The sequence below is a fragment of the Giraffa tippelskirchi genome, chromosome 1, assembly GCF_054371585.1.
Source record: "Giraffa tippelskirchi isolate mGirTip1 chromosome 1, T2T-mGirTip1v1.2.pri, whole genome shotgun sequence".
NCBI lineage: Eukaryota > Metazoa > Chordata > Mammalia > Artiodactyla > Giraffidae > Giraffa > Giraffa tippelskirchi.
This window is the reverse complement of record NC_137275.1, coordinates 170,386,564-170,409,135: the sequence shown is the minus strand read 5'-3', so window position 1 is coordinate 170,409,135 and position 22,572 is coordinate 170,386,564. Positions and strand designations below refer to the sequence as shown.

The 22,572-nt window shown below is 41.4% G+C and overlaps 1 protein-coding gene across 3 annotated transcripts in view; it reads right to left on the bottom strand.

Moving 5' to 3' along the window:
- The window catches only part of PCSK5 (proprotein convertase subtilisin/kexin type 5), a 490,556-nt gene that overhangs the window by 269,845 nt on the left and 198,139 nt on the right, over positions 1 to 22,572 (bottom strand). For all 3 annotated transcript variants that reach the window (XM_081505747.1, XM_081505752.1, XM_081505755.1), the window contains exon 8: positions 7,638 to 7,850. In XM_081505747.1, coding sequence (XP_081361873.1) covers positions 7,638 to 7,850 — 213 coding nt within the window. The remainder of the gene's footprint in view (positions 1 to 7,637; positions 7,851 to 22,572) is intronic.

The window sequence follows — 22,572 nt, the reverse complement described above, 5'->3', positions numbered from 1 at the left end:
TCTTTAGAAAGAAAAGGCAAAGACCACCAAGAAGCAATCCTGAAGAAAAACGATGTTCCCCAAACTGGAACCACATGGGGTAACCCCATTAATCACAATGCATACATACAAGTTCTGACAGTGTAATTTCAAGGAGAAGCTGCATTCAAGGGTCAGCCCACATCATGGGGCTGGGAGTTCAGAGATTTGATATGTGAAAATGGAACAACAAAGCACTTTAAGTTTCGATTCCATTTCAGAGAGCGTCTCAGAATTTGGTTTTGGTCCCGCTGGTGCATCTTGCATGCTCCAAATTCCCTAAATTCACTACCCAAATCAGAAACAGAATTTTTCTCCACAGAACTTCTCATATTGCTCAAGAAAATATCATTTCTGTCCATCAGAGTGAAGGAAACAGGAGATGACACCAGGCCCCACGCCAGATCAAAGCTGTCTTGATCAGCAAATTAGATTTTCAGCCTGTCCCAGGATGGGTAGCAGATGGCTTTTGGAATCTGCAAAGTTAGGGATGTCGTCCTGATCTGGTTAGAAGGGGTGGGTATTGTTCAGACCGAGTCAGGCTCCCTCTGAGAAGAACCATCCCTTTTTCTCATCCTAAGCTCTTATTTCCTAATATTTCACATTTCATTACTTGGGCTGATTGGATCTTTTATTCTAGCCTGTTGATGTAATTCTCCAGGGAATCTCAGTTCAGATTGAGTCTGGCCATAAATGACAAGTCTTTATAGCAACCCTACAGTTAAGAGTTTCTATCTCCCTGCGACCCTGTGATCTGTTTTATTTTGAAGGTGCCATATTGTCTCATATCTGTTAAAAGAACAGCTGAAGAGAAATTTTTAAAACATGAAATGATTCTGTCTGTTAGGTTGAATTTATTTCTGGTGTTGATTTGGATTTAGATTAGAAATGTGCTCCAAGGACAGGAACGAAATCTTAAATGTGCTAATGAATAAAATAGGAGATGCTGATTTATTAAGCCAGCAAAATAAAAAGGAACTGAAGATCAACTAAAAGCTTTCTGTGTTCACTGAAGTCACAAAGACTGGTGTAGAATTCATTCATAACTGACAAGGCCACACAAAATTCCACTCCCATGCTGCAATGAGAATCTGTAACTGTAGAGTGCAAATGTAAGGTTTTGCTTATATATGTGAGATTGCTGTAACTAAAGAAGGATGCCATCTTACATAATTTTTTTTTTAATGTTCAGTTCAGTGCTGAGTACAGAGCAAAGGTGCAGTATTGGCTACGCTGAATTACTAGTGTCAAGCTACTTTATACTCATTTTGTTCTATATTTTAAACTCTCCCACTTGTTAGGAAAGACTTCAAGGTTATTTCTTTATCGATTCTCTAAATAAGACTCATATAAACTTATAAGCAGCCTACAAAAATTATGTGTGTATGTGTATATATACAGTTCAGGGGCTAAAGCAGAACCTTTCCTCTTACTAGATGCATTGCTAACACTAGATGCACTGCTTTGAAAATGACTAACACAGCAAGTGCAGAGAGTGAGGGCAATGAACAACAGGTGTGTAGGTGTATGCACACATCGGTGTATGTAAAATTACCTTTGATCCCTCAAGAACTCTACAAGGGAGATATACTATTTATTAACTAAGGAAATGGAAGCTTAGAAAGACACATGAGCCCAAGCACATGCAGTCACTAAAGAGCTAGTAAGGGGTGAAGTATTAAATTCTGAAATGGCAGCAAAATAAACAGTTGAGCTATGGAGTATAGTCACCCATCAGAGCAAAGGTGGCAGTTTCAGACTATCACTGGCAATCTCAGGGAAACCACCCTTGGGCTCCTTCCCCGTCAGCAGGTGGTATCTCCATTCTCCCTCAGGCCACAGTCAAAATTAGAACTTTTCAGGAATAAATTTTCTTTCCTTCTATTTAACATTCTTGAGAGAATATGGATCAAATGTCCATACAAACTAAACACGTCTGGGTTTGCTAGCTTTTACTCATGAAAAATCATGACATTTCCCAAATCAAAAGGAGAAACAGAAAGATGATAGTAATGACTGCTTCTGAATAATGAATTGGGTAGTGAGAGAGGGTACTTTCTGCAAAAGGAAATGTGTAGCTGCTTAGGAATATTAAAAGCAATAAGATAATTCTTCCACGTGGAATTGGTCTTTCAGGCCAACCCTGAGATACCCCAGGCAGCAAGTTTGAAATGAACACAAATGAATAAAATGACATCAGAAGAGGGCTGAGCAGAGCATACATTCTCAAAACCTTGGCTCACAAAAGCCCTCTGAGGAGGAATACAATGGCCTCCATATTCCAAACACTGAGACAAATTACTAGAGGAAAAAAAAGGTAAAAGGCTGAACTAGTTCCAAAAGCAGCAGATAATTTAATGATGGAATGACTGGGGGAAGAGGAAAGCTTTATCTCTAACAAAGAACTTGGGAGAAATTCAGGAGGTGGTGAAGGGTTATATAAAGACAGGACCTTTAACGCTCCTTGACACTAAGAATGGTTGGATGTACAGTTTTATGTAGCAGGATTCCTGCAGGCAATTTCCTGTGTGAAATATATTGTCAAATACCCTTTGCCTTTCACCAACCTTTCTACCAGTAGGAGATTCTCTGAAAGAGAGAGAATACCCACCTGTCTCCTGTCACAATATGAACCCCCTGTGATGCTTCTATCTTTGCCAATGTCTGAGAGTCAGTTATGCCTGAACATTTATTGAGCTCAGGTTCTGGGAAGGTACAAAATAAAGTCTCCAACCTCAAGTGGTTTCCAGTCTAGTATAGAAAATGGATAGTCAATAAGCAAATGTGTAACATCACATTAAGCAGCTCTAAGGACACTAGAAAGAAAATGGAACAGGATAAAAGAGTAGAGTGTAGGGGAGGGGAGCACCATTCTTTCAAGGGAAGGTGAGGAGGAACAGTCCTCCTGAAGAAAAATTTGAGAAGAGTCATACAAGAAGTGGTTTCTGGGGAAATAGTATTCCTGCCAGATGACATGTCTCACATGAGAGGGTCCTGGTTTGAAATCACACAAAAGGCATAGTAACTTTGGGGAGCTCAACGCCAGGCCATAGGAATTAGCAACTCAGACTGGCAAAGGGCTTAGGTGTTTTGCAAGAGGACTGATTGAGGCAGTTAAGAAGAGGTCAAAGGCATGAAATTCAAAATTAGTAAGCCATAAAAATAAAAATATGCTGTTTGATATAATTACCACTAGTCCCATGTGGATATTTAATTTTAAATCAGTTAAAACTTAACAAATTAAAATTCCTCCATTGGACTGGCCACATTTCACAGTAACTACATATGTCTAGTGACTACTATTTTGGCAGCACAAAAGGAGAACCTTTCCATTATAGCAGAAAGTTCTACTGGACAACGCTGATATAAAGGACTATAAAACAAATTGTTCATTGTATTCAGAGTGTATAAAACTTGAATATACTGTTGCCAAGAATATAAATGAAAGTAAATGTACTAAATTTAAAAATTAAAATTACTTTCCATATTAAAAAAAAATAGTGGGCCAAGTAGTGAAAAACAATGGATGCCCTATATATTCCACAAACTTTTTCATTTTTTTGATCACTGTGAACAGAATCTCAAATAGGCAAGAAAAATGCCATTCTTTCATACAGCCCCATGCTGGACGTCCTTGAACTGGACATGACAGCACATTGGTCACAAGGTGGGCTGGGGGTTCAACCCAAATTTGGTTGGAATTCAGACTCCACCACTTACTAGCTGTGTTTCTTTTAACCTTTACTTTCCTCATCAGTAAAATGGGTACAATACCTGATTTCCTACATAGGGTTTTGAGGATACAAAGAGATGGTACATTGAATGTACACAGCATGCTGCCAGGTATACATTAGAAGGGCAAAAAATGTTACATTTACAACATGTCAATATAATTATAAGAGTACTACATGCCCAGCATGGAATAAAATGGATATGGTGTTATTAAGAAAAAGATATTATTTCATGATAACCAGTCATTTCCACTGATTTCTATTTAGCTTATAGGGGAGCTTCTTATCATAGTAATCTTGATACTTTGGATGCTTCACTTGCTGTAATAAGGTTCAAGGCCAACACTGATCTCAATCTATTAAAGCATGAGTGGAATACTAAGGTCCACAACTGTATCGATAGTGATGGCAGGAAAACAAGGGATGCAGACTGGGCTACATTCTGAAACTCAGGGCAAGGTTTTCCTGCTTGAACACCATTAAAAAGACAAGTAAAATTTATTTAACAAAAGTGCTTTCCCAGAAGCACTGAGACCTTTCCTCTCTCCTGGATCCTCAGCATCTGCCTCAGTTCAACTCACAAAGGTGCTCTATGAATGAAGAATGGCAACTCTGCTCTTCTCGAGAAGGTACAAATTACAAAAGGAAATGGATGGCCTGGGGAGGGGAGCCCCAGAACAAAGGGAGACACTGTTCCTATAACACTCAATCACAGATGCCACTAACAGGATGTGGGCATCTCTGAGGGACCTATAGGCAACTTGTTCAAAGCCTGGTGAAGAAAAGGTCCCAAGTGCAGAGCTGGATTATCTGTCATTCTGACATCTAGAAGGGAAAGGGGTAGCTGGACCATAAAAGGCTGACGTTGCTGCCAACTCATGTTCAAACTGTTAGTTAACATGTTCACCTCCAAAGCGCCTTTCTTTACGGGATAGATGGAAAAGATAGTGGTTCTACAGAATGGAAAAATGAAGCAACTCCACTAACAACATCTGGAAAAATGACCGGCCTAAGCTCCCATGATGCAGAAAGCTACACTGACTTAGGGAACAAGGATACCAGCCACTTACTAGATGGCTCGCTGCCATAGGCTGTGTAAGTATCTTACGCTCAGTATCTTGTTATCTTCATGAAAATCCATGAGGTTGGTACTGGCTCTACCTCCATTTTACAGATGAGGAAACCAAGATTCCAGGAAAGTTACTTAGCCACTGAGTGGTCTGTCTGCAGGAGAGATTATAATTTGAAACAGCTAAAGCACTCCTGTCCAATGAAGAGTAATTTGGAGATTCAGGCAAAATAAGAGATTCTGAGAACTGGCTACAGAAGAATTACTAACAAATGGCTGTCATGAGAATGGGAGAGGTTAAACAAAAGGTCGCCAAGGAAAAGTTACATAGATAACTTTATACATTGAGCGAGTCAGTAAAGGTTTTGATATCAGTAGCAGCAACTAGGGAAAAGTGAAATATGACCTGAATCAAGGATATTGACATTATTTCATGGTGTCCATTTTTTCTCTCAAGCCCCATCTTTCATCACAGAATGATCCATTTGTCCATCCGTGGGAGAATCCTAAATGACCACCCAGTCAATGGGGGACATAGCAGCTGCCACACAATCACAGGAGATAGGGATGAAAGGCCCTAGGAGGTCAAGTGTAAGCAGTAAATCTCTGGGCAGTGATTCCGAGGTCCCTTTATCTGTACTGTGCTCTTTCACCTGGACCCACGCAACCCTTCCTTCTTCCTGGATATTTTCCCCACTGGACTATAAGATTCTCTTAAGGAAGTTATTTATGGAACTTAAAAACACCTTTCTCACAACTTTCCCACAGGAAATAATAGCACTAGATAGGCATGTTTACTTTGAGGCAATGGTGAGATACCTTAACATGCATTCAGATTCTAGAAGTTTGAGAAGACAATTCTTATTCCAGAGAGTTTCATCAGGATTTTCATGATGCAGAACTGATAGATGCCACTCAGTATTAGTGGGCCTTTACCATGAGTTCTGAGAGATAAGCAAATTTGGAAGCCAAAGAAACATTCCCAGATGAAAGCATTTCCATTATGAAGGTAAAACATCATAGAGCATCATTTCCCATGAAAAAAGCCATGATACTTCAAACCTTGTCATCTCTATATTTTCTCCTTTCATATTTTACTTTGTATTGTGGAATACGTTTACTGATGAATGATGGAAGTACTTCCAGGGGAATTTATATGAATATGTTTAATCCAATTGTTTTGAAGGTATTAGAGAAAGAAGGTATTATATGCATATTGGTAGGTGGTTTTTATTTAAATCAATCTGAAAATGTAACTAAAGCAGACAGTAAAAGGGGACTCCCCTGGTTGTCCTGTGGTTAAGAACCCACCTTGCAATGTAGGCGACGTGGGTTTGATCCCTGATTGGGGAACTGAGATCCCATATGCCACAGGGAAACTAGGCCTGTGTGCCACAACCAGTGAGTCCATGTGCCACAAGGAAACATCCTGTATGATGCAATGAAGACCCTTCATGCCACAAATAAGATCCAACTCAACCAAACAAATAAATAAAATAAGAGGATAGGAGAAGGTAGCTGAGAAATCAAATGTGAAGCCTATAATAATCAGGAATCAAGAGGAACCAAATGAATATGGAGGAAGAATTACATGAGGACATGGTACCTTATCACCTCTATTCCAGTACTGTATAAAGCCAGAGGGAGCATCACAGAGTGACCCAAACCTATATGAATCCTGCGATCTAAAGGTAGGGTGTTGGCTAAATGCTAAAAAGATTCAGATATAGCAGCTCAGCTCCACTTTAAAAAACAAATCTGAGACATTTTGCAAAATTATGATCGGGAAAAGAAGAAAGTGCAAAGGTGTCTGAAATTCAGAGTCGGCTGCACTAAGTGGGGGCATCCCAAAAGTCAGATCTTTCTTGAGCACCAATGGATCAGGTAGTGTACAAAGTACTTTTTATCTACTTCCTCATGATCACTGAAATAACTCTTGTGAACTACGTATTATTAAATGTCCCCATTTGACAGTTAAGGATGCTGAGACAAAAAAATTAAGTAATTTGTCCAAAGGTACCAGCTAGCAAATGGTTCAAGAGTGAATGAAACCTAAGCAGGCTGGTTCTGCAAACATGAACTCGTAACCATTTTACCACATCTGCATAATGAGGAGGGCATTTTGGTAAGCAGATCACACAGGATTACTGTGCTTCTTGTTCAGGCAAACTTTGTGCTGGTGTTAGAGAAACACTTTTGATATAGGTTTAGGTCACACTGAATTCGTTGTACCTACTTTGAAACCAAAGATCTGAAGCTGAAATTCAGACAGTATGGGGACAGAGTAATAGGGAACTGGGCTGAGAATTCCACCCAGTCTCTTCTCTACCACTAACTCACAGGGTGAATGTGGTCCATTCATTTGTCTTTGAGAAAACTGAGGCTTACTCATGCCTAAGGCCACATTCAATGCTGGAATGTAAATGACCCAGACAGGGTTTTCAACGACTTGGTAACAGAATGGTTACATTTACAAATACTTGTATTGAAAAACAGTGAAAGTGAAGTCACTCAGTCGAATCTGATTCTGCGACCCCATGTACTATAGTCCACCAGGCTCCTCCATCCATGGGATTTTCTAGGCAAGAATACTGGAGTGGGTCGCCATTTCCTTCTCCAGGGGGTCTTCCTTACCCAGGGATTGAACCTGGGTCTCCTGCATTGCAGGCAGACTCTTTACCGTCTGATCCACCAGGGAAGTAATTAGCTAATCTAACATTCTATTTCCATATATTACTTGTGCATATAAATGTATGCATTCTCCCTTTGTGTTTCAAGATAAATAAACCAATCGTGCCAGAGAAGCAAATGGTACATACTATTTTCTTATCATAGGACTCTCCACTGCTGTAGGTTGTGGCCAGTGTGGATGAACACTCTTCCAGGTACCAAGGCTTCTTTCCACTTTCAGCTGTGCTGCTGATGGAGATAGTATAGATGCTGTTGGTGTAGCCATCACAGGAGCAGTGGTCTTTGCTCCTTCCACCATTTCCTGATGCCCAGACAAAAACTGAGCCGAGGCCTCTCCGCCCCTGTGTGCAAACAGAAATAGGTCACAGACTCCGCATGAAGACAAGATCAATATTAACAAAGCAGAATCAAGCATTTGAAGGAGGGGTATGATACTTCCCAGGTGGCTCAGTGGATAAAGAACCTGCCTGCAATACAGACGATGCCAGAGATATGGGTTCAATTCCTGGGTCGGGAAGATCCCCTGGAAGTGGGCACTCCAGTATTTTTGCCTGGAGGATCCCATGGACAGAGGAGCTTCGCTGGCTACAGTCCATAGGTCGCAAACTGTTGGACATGACTGAAGCAACTGAGCACATCACAAGATGCTATATTAATCATATGCTGGATCTGAGCTGCTTTCTGAGGTTAAAGGGATTGCTTTTAAAAATGAAAATAATCCAAATGCAACGTACAGCATGATGACTATGGTTCATACTATTATATTCTACATTTGAAAGTTGCGAAGAAAGTATAAAAGCTGGTTTTAGAAAAAGCTGGTTTTAGAAAAGACAGAGGAACCAGAGATCAAATTGCCAACATCTGCTGGATCATCAAAAAAGCAAGAGAGCTCCAGAAAAACATTTGTTTCTGCTTTATTGACTATGCCAAAGCCTTTGACTGTGTGGATCACAATAAACTGTGGAAAATTCTGAAAGAGATGGGAATACCAGACCACTTGACCTGCCTTTTGAGAAATCTGTATGCAGGTCAGGAAGCAACAGTTAGAACTGGACATGGAACAACAGACGGGTTCCAAATAGGAAAAGGAGTCCGTCAAGGCTGTATATTGTCACCCTGCTTATTTAACTTATATGCAGAGTACATCATGAGAAACGCTGGGCTGGAGGAAGCACAAGCTGGAATCAAGATTGCCGAGAGAAATATCAATAACCTCAGATATGCAGATGACACCACCCTTATGGCAGAAAGTGAAGAAGAACTAAAGAGCCTCTTGATGAAAGTGAAAGAGGAGAGTGAAAAAGTTGGCTTAAAGCTCAACATTCAGAAAACTAAGATTGTGGCATCCGGTCCCATCACTTCATGGCAAATAGATGGGGAAACAGTGGGAACAGTGTCAGATTTTATTTTTGGGGGCTCCAAAATCACTGCAGATGGTGATTGCAGCCATGAAATTAAAAGACGCTTACTCCTTGGAAGGAAAATAATGACCAACCTAGACAGCATATTAAAAAACAGAGACATTACTTTGCCGACAAAGGTCCGTCTAGTCAAGGCTATGGTTTTTCCAGTAGTCATGTATGGATGTGAGAGTTAGACTATAAAGAAAACTGAGCACTGAAGAATTGATGCTTTTGAAGTGTGGTGTTGGAGAAGACTCTTGAGAGTCCCTTGATCCAACCAGTCCATCCTAAAGGAGATCAGTCCTGAATGTTCATTGGAAGGACTGATGTTGAAACTGAAACTCCAGTACTTTGGCCACCTGATGCGAAGAGCTGACTCCCTGGAAAAGTTCCTGATGCTGGGAAAGATTGAGGGCAGGAGAAGAACGGGATGACAGAGGATGAGATGGCTGGATGGCATCACCAACTCAATGGACGTGGGTTTGGGTAGACTTCGGGAGCTGGTGATGGACAGGGAGGCCTGGCGTGCTGCGGTTCATGGGGTCACAAAGAGTCGGACACGACTGAGTGATTGAACTGATTGAATCATTAATGTTGCATACTTGAAACTAATGTCAAATATATCCAAATTAAACAAAGAAACAAAAATAATCCCTTTCACCTTATACAGTCATAGAATTAACAAGAGCACCAACAATGACAATAATAAGGGCTAACATTTGCTAGATACCTACTGTGGGCCAAGCACCATTCTAAATATTTTACCTGAATTGGACTGAATTCCTCCAGTGACTGTGAGGATGGTACAAAGTTTGTCCCCCTCATCCAGATAAAGAATTGAGATACAGAAATAATGTTAAGGTCACAAGCCAGTAAATGGTAGGACAAAACTTAAACCCAGAGAGCCAGACCTCAGAGATGGCATATTATTAGTCACAACGATCACAGTCATATGATATTCCTATAAATCTACATCCACATGAAGTGGGTGCTATTATGTACCCTCATTTGATATATGAGCAATGTGAGGTGTACAGAAGTAATGTAATGTATTTACTCTGAGACCACACTGTCAATAAAGGGCAGAATTTGGGACAATGTCTTTCATTCTAGAGCTGTGTCTCCTCTATGTATGGCAGGGACATTAATTATGAGGGATGTTAATACCAGAAATATAAGGATTTCAAGATCAAATATGTTTGGGAAACTGAACTAAGCAAATTAAATAGGTTCCCTTTTTGCAGAACTTCTAAGAGTCTTTAGGTGAGTGACCATTCATTGCAAAACCCTCACAGGGTCTGGAGGAACCTAGGCCAAATCTATCATTTTGTAATTAGGAATACAATAGTGTGTGCTAAGTTGTGTCTGACTCTTTGTGACTCCATGGACTCTAGCCTGCCTGCTTCCTCTGTCCATGGCGTTTCCTAGGCAAGAATATTGGAGTGGGTGGCCATTTCCTCCTCCAGGGGATCTTCCCAACCCAGGGATCAAACCTGCATCTCTTGTGTTTCCTGCATTGGCAGGCAGATTATTTACCACTAGTGACCTGGGAAGCTAGTTTGTAATTAGGAAGTGAGAACCAAAGTCACAAAGCTAGTGATGGTTAAATTTCTTTCCAGGCCCCAAGTCTTCTGGTCTCAGACTATTTAGTTTGTTGTCCTGGAATTTCTAGAAAAAGAGCCAAAGAAAGAGAGATGACAAAGAATCTGGAGTATCTTTGATAAACTCTCCCTGACCTTGAATTTTCAAGGAATAGAATATGCATGACAGGATTTGACTTGACCTGAACATAGATTTCTTTCTGTCCTTCAATGTGGAAAAATGCAATATGACCACACAGGAATGGGAAAAATTCATGAAGAGAGAGGAGGAGAAACTTCTGGATGTTACTGCCACTAGACAGCTGGGTCTGGTTTACCATCCTTCAATTTCCCATCCAAATATTCATGAAACATAGAGAAAGATGTGAAAATCACCCAGATATCATAAACTAAGGATTTTGTTCAATGCTTCAAATTCTCTAAAGGGAATTACTCCTCACTATGATATGGATGGCAAGATTGAGAAACTCTGGTGACTGACCCGTATCTGTATCTCAGAGATATTACATCACAGCCAGAGAAGAATAAGAAGGTCCCGTTTCATCACCAACATCTGTCCTTTCCATCACACACTGAGGAGCTCTGTCATCAGGAAAAAGCATGGTCATGTGGGAGCTTTACCTGACCAGTCAACAGAATGCTTGAGATGATGCCAAAACTTACCTGGTTTAAAGAGCCCCATAACAGATGATGGCTTAAACCCACAAAATTATGTAAAAGCACATATGGCACAATAACATTTATGTATCTATATAAAATTATGACTGTGTGCTTATGTATAAACTTCAATGAAAACATCTTTAAAAACATATTTGATTTACTACAATGTAAAAGAACTAATAAAATAAAAAGCACTGTTATTATGTGACTCAAAAAATAAAAAAAATATTTTGTAAGACAATATTTGGAAGATACTTTTGTGTTGTAATATCACTACAAATGTAGGATACAAAATGATATAGTACAACCTCAGTTTAGAAGTATACGTGCTTGTGTATACAATGAAGTTAATGTGCAATACAGTGATATGCTTAAAGTTACCATCAGGTGACAATGTAATAGAATTTCTCCTGCTCAATAAGATAAGAAAGGAATTTTATTTTATTAATACCATCCTACTGTGACCATGTAGGATTTTTATAAACAGAAACAAACACATTTATTTCTCCATTAAGACTGAAAATCCAGGGCTAATTCTTAAGAGATAATTTCTGTTTTATGATCAAGAGGAATTTTACACATAGAAGGTTCACTGTGCCCTAAAAAACATAGAGGCTTCCTATACATCAAGCACTGTACAAACATTTTTCTGTTTGTACACAATCAGTTCAGTTACTCAGTCGTGTTCAACTCTTTTCGATTCCATGGACTGCAGCACTCCAGGCCTCCCTGTCCATCACCAACTCCTAGAGTTTACTCAAACTCATGTCCGTCGAGTTGGTGATGCCATCCAACCATCTCATCTTCTGTCGTCCCCTTCTCCTCCTGCCTTCAATCTTTCCCAGCATTAGGGTCTTTTCAAATGATCAGTTCTTTGCATCAGGTGGCCAAAGTATTGGAGTTTCAGTTTCAACATCAGTCCTTCCAATGAAGATTCAGGACTGATTTCCTTTAGGATGGACTGGCTGGATCTCCTTGCTGTCCAGGGACTCTCTAGAGTCTTCTCCAACACCACAGCTCAAAAGCATCAATCCTTTGGTGCTCAGCTTTCTTTATAGTACAACTCTCACAGCCATACATGACTACTGGAAAAACCATAGCTTTGACTAGATGGACCTTTGCTGGCAGAATAATGTCTCTGCTTTTTATTATTGTACACAATAATTCTGCACAATTCCAGTATCAATTTTTTTTTTAACAGATGAGCAAACTGGGACTCAGAAATGCTCACTAATGCCAGACCCAAAGCTTAAATCCAACTGAGCATGGTAAAGGCAAACTCCAGAGGAGGAGGGTGTGGAGTCTGTAATCACCCCCGGGCCTGAAGGGAGCCAGAGAGAGGGAGTTACAGAAACTGGAGATTGTGGGGCTAAATGGAGCTGAAAACTGGTCAGGGGATGTGCCAGTCCATGTTGGTCCTGCAGGGAAGGAGCCCAGGGGACTATGCACTGAGCAAGACCCCGTCTCTTCCTCCCTCTCCCCCATTTTTCACTGATGTACCCATTGGCTGGACGCCACCAGAAGCCAGAGGACCTGGAGCCCGTAGAGATCAGTATCCCAGAGCAGGAAGCTTGTGGAAAGAAGGGGAGAGGAGAGCTGGAGGGTCTATCGGAAGATGTAGCTTCCTCATTAGCTGTGCTAGGATCTGAATTGTGTCCTCTCAAATTCATTTGTTGATGTCCTAACCCCTGAGGAGACTGTATTTGAAATAAGAGTCTTTAAAGAGGTAATTAATGTTAAATGAGGTCATAAGAGTGGGCCACAATCAGATAGGATGGTGTCCTTTTAAGAAGATGAGACAACCAAAGTGTGTGAACAGAGGAAAGACCTCCTATCAACACAGCAAGAAGGTAGCTGTTTGCAAGCTGAGGAGAGAAGCATTCCCAGAACTGAACTCTGCCAGCACCCTGATCATGGACTTCCAGATTTCTAGCCTCCAGACTGTGAGAACATCCATTTGTGCTGTTTCAGCCACTCAGGCTGTGGCATTCTTTGCTGGCAGTCTGGTAGCCTGAGCTGAATGACACAAGGTGAGAGGAGGAGATAAAGGATGAGTAGAGCCCCCTCCCTGGCCCCAGGCTACAGCACATACAGATGCTGCCACCACTTTGTCTACAAGGCAACCAGACCTCGCTGCCTGTGTATATGGCCGATGATTAAAGTCCCAGAAATAAACAGACTGAATTTGTGTGCTGAAAATGCCATAAAGACAGCTGCTAAAGATCTAGGGGGCTAATCTGAAACAATTAGTAATTCAAAGGTTTATTTACTACAGATGCACAGGGAATTTTCATTAGTGTGCAATATTTGCAAAACCAAAACATATGGGGTTAAAAAGAAATCTGGACATTTCTCCGAAATTCAGAGTAATTTAAGAATTAAATCTTAATGTGGGATGTAAGGAGAAGGGAAGGTGGGCAGAAGATTTTAAAGAGAAAAAAATATTGAGACATATTTTCCGAAAGTGTAGGAAATAACATTATTTTATACTGTGGTAAAGTATTATGATTACAACGATAACTCTGAATGAGAGAAAAAAAAAGTCCTCCAATTTGAGTGCCAAGTCAAAAGACAGTAAATTTACAGTGAAATATACTGTGAAATCCATGCAGGACCCATTTGACCAAATGTTAAATATTCTCTTTCATTGTGTATCTAATTGTGTATGTGTTTCTGGATCAAATCTGGGTCTCTTTACCATCTAGTATTTACATCAGTAAATATTTACTGATGTAAATACTACAGTATTTACTATTGAAAAAACATCCATGTCAAAGTGGACCTGTGTTGTCCAAGGGTCAACTGCATTCTTCAGGAGCATGACTTAATGACCAGAGGCTTCCAGCAATACAGAAGACATGGCTGGACACTGTGCTGGATGCTTTCACATCTATCAGTTAATTTCAAGCCAATTAGATATGCATGTTTACAGATAAAAAAGTGAGTAACATTAAGTAATGGGCACACTATAATGTAAGGAGAGTAGAATGGAGACAGGTAAGGGAGACTAACAAGCCTGATCAGAACCTACACATGTGTATGTGTTGACAGGAAGAGACATAGACATGATAAAACAACTGTAGGAGGAGGAACTCTCATTTAAGTGCCATGTCTTCCAAGTACAGCCTGATACCCAATTTTACCAAAGCCCCTCAGTGCTCTGCTCCCTGCCTTTTTCTGATCTTTGTACATCAGTGAGAGAAGACTGCAGCCCTCTACGGAAGCTCTTCCATACGTGATTCCCCAGGAAGGGGTTTCAGGTTGGAAGAGGCTGGAGAAAGACAAGGACACCTATGACTAAGATACGAAGAGAGAACTGTTCATCTTTTTGACAGCTCAAAAGTATTCTAACAAACATTTCCAAAATAAATCCTGTTCCTTAACAGAGCTGCTGTTGCTGCTGCTAAGTCACTTCAGTCATGTCTGACTCTGTGCGACCCCACAGACAGCAGCCCACCAGGCTCCTCCGACCCTGGGATTCTCCAGGCAAGAATACTGGAGTGAGTTGCCATTTCCTCCTCCAGTGCATGAAAGGGAAAAGTGAAAGTGAAGTTGCTCAGTCGTGTCCGACTCTTAGCGACCCCATGGACTGTAGCCTACAGGCTCCTCCATCCATGGGATTTTCCAGGCAAGAGTACTGGATGGAGTGGGGTGCCATTGCCTTCTCCGTTAACAGAGCTAGGTTCACTGAAAAAATTAGTTTTGGTCTAGAATCATGATGTAAAGGCAAAATAGTAGCAACAACAAAGAAGATGCTTCTTTCAGAATTTAAAATATATACATATTGCATTTTAAAGTGATACTTAATAAATCTTTGAGTCACGATCATCACTAGGACAGATGAGTCACATGAAAATGAAGTTTTCTTAAATGTTTCTTGAATAGAAATCTAATCCACAACTCAAAACAAATCAGGAGAACACAGCTTCTGGTGCCTTGGAGACTACATTGATGTAACTTGGTGGGAGGAAGCCTTCTTTGGGAAGACACCAAGAGAACGTAGTCATGGGACAGATATGTGATTAGATGTTTTTGGGAAAGACTAAAGCCCGAGACTTGTTTATTCAATCAGTGAATTTGGGCAAGATGAGGATGGGGAAATTAATTATATGAGATGGAATAAGACCCAGGGAATAAAGTGGGTCAAGCCCCACAAATGCCCAAGGGAACTGAATGAGGCAGACAAATATGAGATGTTTTTAAATGAGTAAAAGAAGGAGATGTGGCCTCTGACAGTGAGGAATCTAGGGATTAAGTGCTGCTTTTGTTGGGAACAATGCTATGCTGAGGTACTACCTTTGTCAGCTACAGCATCCTCACCTGGAAAATAAGCACACCTGACTCTGACTTTATGATCTACTCCATAATGTTGGAGTGCCCGATGTGCAAAGTATACAGGTTTCACTTGATTCTGGTTCTGTTTTCAGAATGTTTAGTTATCACGTTATCAGGATTATTAAGGTAAACAGAGGAATGACTCGAAGCATTTTAAAACCAAACTTGTCAGACGTCCCTGGCGATCCAGTGACTAAGACGGTATTCTTCCACTCCAGGGGTGCAGGTTTGATCCCTGGTCAAGGAACTAACAATGGCACCCCACTCCAGTACTCTTGCTTGGGAAACCCCATGGACGGAGGGAGGGGCCTGGTAGGCTGCAGCCCATGGGGTCGCGAATAGTCGGACATGACTGAGCGACTTCACTTTCACTTTTCACTTTCATGCACTGGAGGAGGAAATGGCAACCCACTCCAGTATTCTTGCCTGGAGAATCCTAGGGACGGCGGAGCCTGGTGGGCTGCAGTCTATGGGGTCGCACAGAGTCGGACACGACTGACGCAACTTAGCAGCAGCAGTAGCAGCGGCAGCAAGGAACTAAAATCCCACATACCATGAGTTGCAGACAAAAAACAAAATAAAACACTGTCATTAATTGTGGTTTACCTGGTGATTCTGAGGGCAGTCTCAGCAAGACTCAGGCTATTACCCACTTGTTTCCAAGCAAAAATTCTAGGATTAAAAAAGCTTAAAAATGGACAGCAACAGTTTCCCAAAGACAATTTCAACAGGCAGCCAACAAACAACAGAGTGTTCTCCACCAGCACCTGCGGGGGTTCAGCCCTCCGTGGCTCCAGAGGCTGCTCCTGCCACTGTTCTCAGTCTTTCCATCCCTGCTTTCATGTGTCCACTTTCAGAACTGCTCCTGTAGCAGGAAAGTGGATTTGGTCGAAGGACTGTCTAAATATTCACAGACGGACTTACAAAAAACACTCTGTGGGAGTGTCTTTTCCAATCTCATTTTATGCTACTTAGCCTATCAAAGAATGGTTGATGAGAGAAAAAGTCTGACAATACAAATGCAGTTAAAGAAGGCTTTTGTGAATGATAACCTATTTCTCTGCAATTCTGTCTTTTCTCCCTTTTCTCAAGTGATAGTACCTCATTGTCCTCTCTTCCTCTCCATCTCAACCTTACCCATCTTTTCTGCCCCACATCAGTTTTCCATATTCTGATTTGCTGTATACTTAATAGGTCACTAAGCCACATATATTAAACATTTTTAAATGTCCTATTGACTCTTTAATAACTGAAAATATCAGATGCAGTTTTTGTTGCTGCTGTTTAGTCACTTAATCGCTAAGTCATGCGTGACTCTTTTGTGACCCTTGGGCTGTTCATGGGATTTTCCAGGCAAGAATACTGGAGTGGGTTGCCATTTCCTGTTTCAGGGGATCTTCCCCACCCAGGAATTAAACCTGAGCTTAGTTGTAAAGAACCCACCTGCAGTGCAGGAGACAAAGCAGGAACCACGGGTTCAATTCCTGGGTGTGGAAGATCCCCTAGGGAAGGAAATGGCAACCCACTCCAGTATTCTTGCCTGGAAAATCCCTTGGACAGCCCAGTGGTCTCACAAGAGTCGGCATGACTTAGCGACTAAACAACAGATGTAGTTATTAGCGATCATATACATTTTTACCACGTACAAAAGAAAATCCATTTTATATGTTACCTGAGCATACCACATGCAGTTGACTTTCCTTTCAAAGAAATAGAAAGCCTGATGATGATGACTGTAGTATCAGATGCTGGTGACGAGAACTGCAAGCATGTCTGGTAAAATGCCACCATTTTAAATTCTACTTGAGTATCTACATTTAGGGTCTTTCCACCATATTCTTTGTGTTCAAGTACATGAAGGAGCAGCATGATGCACTGAGTTCAGGGAACCTCAAGGGGACTTTAGCTCCGTTTTCTAAAAGGACACTTGCAGTTATATAGTCAAAGACTAGTGTAAAGAATAATCAATCAATGCTGCAAATACAGAATTCTTCCAGTCTCAGGTTCCTGATAAAAAGCTACTATTATATTTACCAAGTGCATATAAAAGAAAAAAGCAAAACAAACTGAGTTGCTTATTCACCATATCTGCCAGAATATAAATTCAGTAAAGCATCAGCTCACCAAAGACGTGTAGAACCAATCCTGTTATCAGAGCTGCCCTTTCTTCGAAGGGGTGACCGAGGACTTGGACACACATACAGCTTCTGCACTTTATCACCAAGTGCACAACGGTGGGACCCTTGGGTCCCGAGAACAGTATGACATCAGGGGAGATTTAGTTAACCTTGTTTATTTTTAACTGGAAGAAGAAAATCAGTCTTTCAGGGAGAAAGGATAGTAGAAGATCTAGGAGTAAATAAAAACCAGGTGTGTTTACTAATGGAAATAAGTATGCTTTCAAACGAGGAATTCTATTCCTGTTAACCTGTGGATTTTCTGTGCATTTAAAAACTCCACATAATTAAAATGTGGAGCCCAAGAATGTGCTATGAATATTATTTAAAACTGGACACATAAGGTTCATACAGTGAATTTTTACATTTCTACATAAGGATATTAAGGGAATAAAGTGAGCAGAGCCAATCAGTGGCAGGACGAGGACCAGGTAATCCAGTCCCACCTCAACCACTGCTGTCCGGCACTGACTCTTACAGACACTAGGTATTGCTAAAAATGCTTAACAACATGGTTTAGAGAAACACTGCTTAGCAATGGTGCATTAGAGGAGAGGGAAAAAAAAAACAGAAACAAACCCCCAAATCCTTCCTTTCCTTATCTCATTTACTAAGTCAACAATCTCCAAGTCTGCTTTTCATGTTTTCAGTCCAGTTCAGTCGCTCAGTCGTGTCCGACTCTTTGTGACTCCATGAATCACAGCACACCAGACCTCCCTGTCCATCACCAACTACCGGAGTTTACCTAAACCCATGTCCTTCGAGTTAGTGATGCAATCCAACCATCTCATCCTCTGTTGTCCCCTTCTCCTTCTGCCCCCAATCCTTCCCAGCATTAGGGTCTTTTCCAATGAGTCAATTCTTTGCATGAGGTGGCCAAAGTATTGGACTTTCAGCTTCAACATCAGTCCTTCCAATGAACAGCCAGGACTGATCTCCTTTAGGATGGACTGGTTGGATCTTCTTGCAGTCCAAGGGACTCTCAAGAGTCTTCCCCAACACCACAGTTCAAAAGCATCAATTCTTCGGCGCTCAGCTTTCTTCACCGTGAGATAGCGTGAGATATTAAGAAGAGGTGGCAAGAATACACAGAAGAACTGTACAAAAAAGATCTTCACGACCCAGATAATCATGATAGTGTGATAACTCACCTAGAGCCAGACATCCTGGAATGTGAAGTCAAGCGGGCCTTAGAAAGCATCACTATGAACAAAGCTAGTGGAGGTGATGGAATTCCAGTTGAGCTATTTCAAATCCTCAAAGGTGATGTTGTGCAAGTGCTGCACTCCTTATGCCAGCAAATTTGGAAAACTCAGCAGTGGCCACAGGACTGGAAAAGGTCAGTTTTCATTCCAATCCCAAAGAAAGGCAATGCCAGAGAATGCTCAAACTACCGCACAATTGCACTCATCTCACATGCTAGTAAAGTAATGCTCAAAATTCTCCAAGCCAGGCTTCAGCAATACGTGAACTGTGAACTTCCAGATGTTCAAGCTGGTTTTAGAAAAGGCAGAGGAACCAGAGATCAAATTGCCAATATCCACTGGATCATCAAAAAAGCAAGAGAGTTCCAGAAAAACATCTATTTCAGCTTTATTGACTATGCCAAAGCCTTTGACTGTGTGGATCACAATAAACTGTGGAAAATTCTGAAAGAGATGGGAATATCAGACCATCTGACCTGTCTCTTGAGAAACCTGTATGCAGGTCAGGAAGCAACAGTTAGAACTGGACATGGAACAACAGACTGGTTCCAAATAGGAAAAGGAGTATGTCAAGGCTGTATATTGTCACCCTGTTTCTTTAACTTATATGCAGAGTACATCATGAGAAATGCTGGGCTGGAAGAAACACAAGCTGGAATCAAGATGGTCGGGAGAAATATCAATAACCTCAGATATGCGGATGACACCACCCTTATGGCAGAAAGTGAAGAAGAACTAAAGAACCTCTTGATGAAGGTGAAGGAGGAGAGTGAAAAAGTTGGCTTAAAGCTCAACATTCAGAAAACTAAGATCATGGCATCTGGTCCCATCACTCCATGGGAAATAGATGGGGAAACAGTGGAAACAGTGTCCGACTTTATTTTTTTGGGCTCCAGAATCACTGCTGATGGTGACTGCAGCCATGAAATTAAAAGACGCTTACTCCTTGGAAGGAAGGCTATGGCCAACCTAGATAGCATATTTAAAAGCAGAGACATTACTTTGCCAACAAAAGTCCGTCTAGTCAAGGCTATGGTTTTTCCAGTGGTCATGCATGGATGTGAGAGTTGGACGGTGAAGAAAGCTGAGCGCCACAGAATTGATGCTTTTGAACTGTGGTGTTGGAGAAGACTCTTGAGAGTCCCTTGGACTGCAAGGAGATCCAATCAATCCATCCTAAAAGAGATCAATCCTGGGTGTTCATTGGAAGGTCTGATGTTGAAGCTGAAACTCCAATACTTTGGCCACCTCATGCGAAGGGTTGACTCACTGGAAAAGACCCTAATGCTGGGTAGGATTGGGGGCGGGAGGAGAAGGGGACGACAGAGGATGAGATGGTTGGATGGCATCACCGACTCGATGGACATGGGTTTGGGTAGACTCCGGGAGTTGGTGATGGACAGGGAGGCCTGGCGTGCTGCAATTCATGGGGTCGCAGAGAGTCGGACACGACTGAGCGACTGAACTGAAGTGAACTGAACTTACTAGCGTGTGAGATGAGTGCAACTGTGTGGTAGTTTGAGCATTCTTTGGCATTGCCTTTCTTTGGGATTCGAACGAAAACTGACCTTTTCCAGTCCTCTGGCCACTGCTGAGTTTTCCAGATTTGCTGGCATATCGAGTGCAGCACTTTCACAGCATCATCTTTTAGGATTTGAAATAGCTCAACTGGAATTCCATCACCTCCACTAGCTTTGTTCATAGTGATGCTTTCTAAGGCCCGCTTGACTTCACATTCCAGGATGTCTGGTTCTAGGTGAGTGATCACACCATCGTGATTATATGGGTCATGAAGATCTTTTTTGTACAGTTCTTCTGTGTATTCTTGCCACCTCTTCTTAATATCTTCTGCTTCTGTTAGGTCCATACCATTTCTGTCCTTTATCAAGCCCATCTTTGCATGAAATGTTCCCTTGGTATCTCTAATTTTCTTGAAGAGATCTCTAGTCTTTCCCAATCTGTTGTTTTCCTCTATTTCTTTGCATTGATCGCTGAGGAAGGCTTTCTTATCTCTCCTTACTATTCCTTGGAACTCTGCATTTAGATGGGGATATCTTTTCTTTTCTCCTTTGCTTTTTGCTTCTCTTCCTTTCACAGCTATCTGTAAGGCCTCCTCAGAAAGCCATTTTGCTTTTTTGCATTTCTTTTCCATGGGGATGGTCTTGATTCCTGTCTCCTGTACAGTGTCACTAACCTCAATCCATAGTTCATCAGGCACTCTGTCTATCAGATCTAGTCCCTTAAATCTATTTGTCACTTCCACTGTATAATCATAAGGGATTTGATTTAGGTCATACATGAATGGTCTAGTGGTTTTCCCTGCTTTCTTCAATTTAAGTCTGAATTTGGCAACAAGGAGTTCATGATCTGAGCCACAGTCTGCTCCCTGTCTTGTTTTTGCTGACTGTATAGAGCTTCTCCATCTTTGGCTGCAAAGAATATAATCAATCTGATTTCGATGTTGACCATCTGGTGATGTCCATGTGTAGAATCTTCTCTTGTGTTGTTGGAAGAGGGTGTTTTAACTATGGTCAACTCAGACTGATCAATGCCCCATTGTTTTTTTTTTTCTCAGCTCCTCTCTTCCTCATTTGACTCATGGAAGCCTAAGTGATACTCAGGTTTATTACCAACATTACCAACTGTCACTCCCACAGTCCTGCAAGCTCTAAGCACTATTCCAATGGTTCTCTCAGGGCCTGGGGAAGGCTAACACTGGTCATGGGGGAGGAGTAGGCAATTTGGGTTTGTCAATTTCTCATTCCAAGCAATTGAAAAAGTACATGTGAATTTCATCTGCCTGCAGAAATAATCACAAGAATGAACAGCACCAACATAGCTATTCTGGGTACATTCACCATCCTAGCACTCCCCTTTTGAGGGAAAAAGAGACACATCTCCCAACGGTTTCTCCATCCTGGGTCACCACAAAGCAAATGCAGTGTCATGCTCAGACTTTGAGGAGAGCCAGATTTATGAAATGGAGAAGGATATTTTCAATATTAACGTTAATTCTCTATTTTGAAACTGCCCAGAAAGATGCCATCACCTTTCAATTATACTGAAGGAGTAGAACTTGAAAACTTCCTTTCACAGAGAATGAAAACATTTATTATCAACAGGAATTGTGGTGCTGGAAAAGCCTCTTTAGAGTCCCTTGGAATACAATATCAAACCAGTCAATCTTAAAAGGAAATCAACCTTGAAGATTCATTGAAAGGACTGATGCTGAAGCTGAAGCTCTAATACTTAGGCCACCTGATGTGAAGAGCTGACTCATTGGTAAAGACCCTGATGCTGGGGAAAATGGAGGGCAGGAGGAGAAGGGGACGACAGAGGATGAGATGGTTGGATTGCATTATCGACTCAATGGACTCAAGTTTGAGAAAACTTCAGGAGATAGTGGAAGACAAGGGCGCCTGGTGTGCTGCAGTCCATGGAGTTGCAAAGATTCGGACATAACTTAGTGACCCAGCAACAAAAATGAAAGGAATTTATTTTAAATGTTTGAAAAGGCATTTGGAAAGAAGGATAGAGGATGATCCAGTAATAATGAAAAACCGATCACCTTCTCTCAGGTAGCTCTGGAGAAGTGAATATCTCCTGCAGGCTAGTTCCAATGCCCAGTTCAGCTTTGAAGGGGTGAGCAAAGCTGCCCTTCTGTGAAGCCCACCATGGGGCT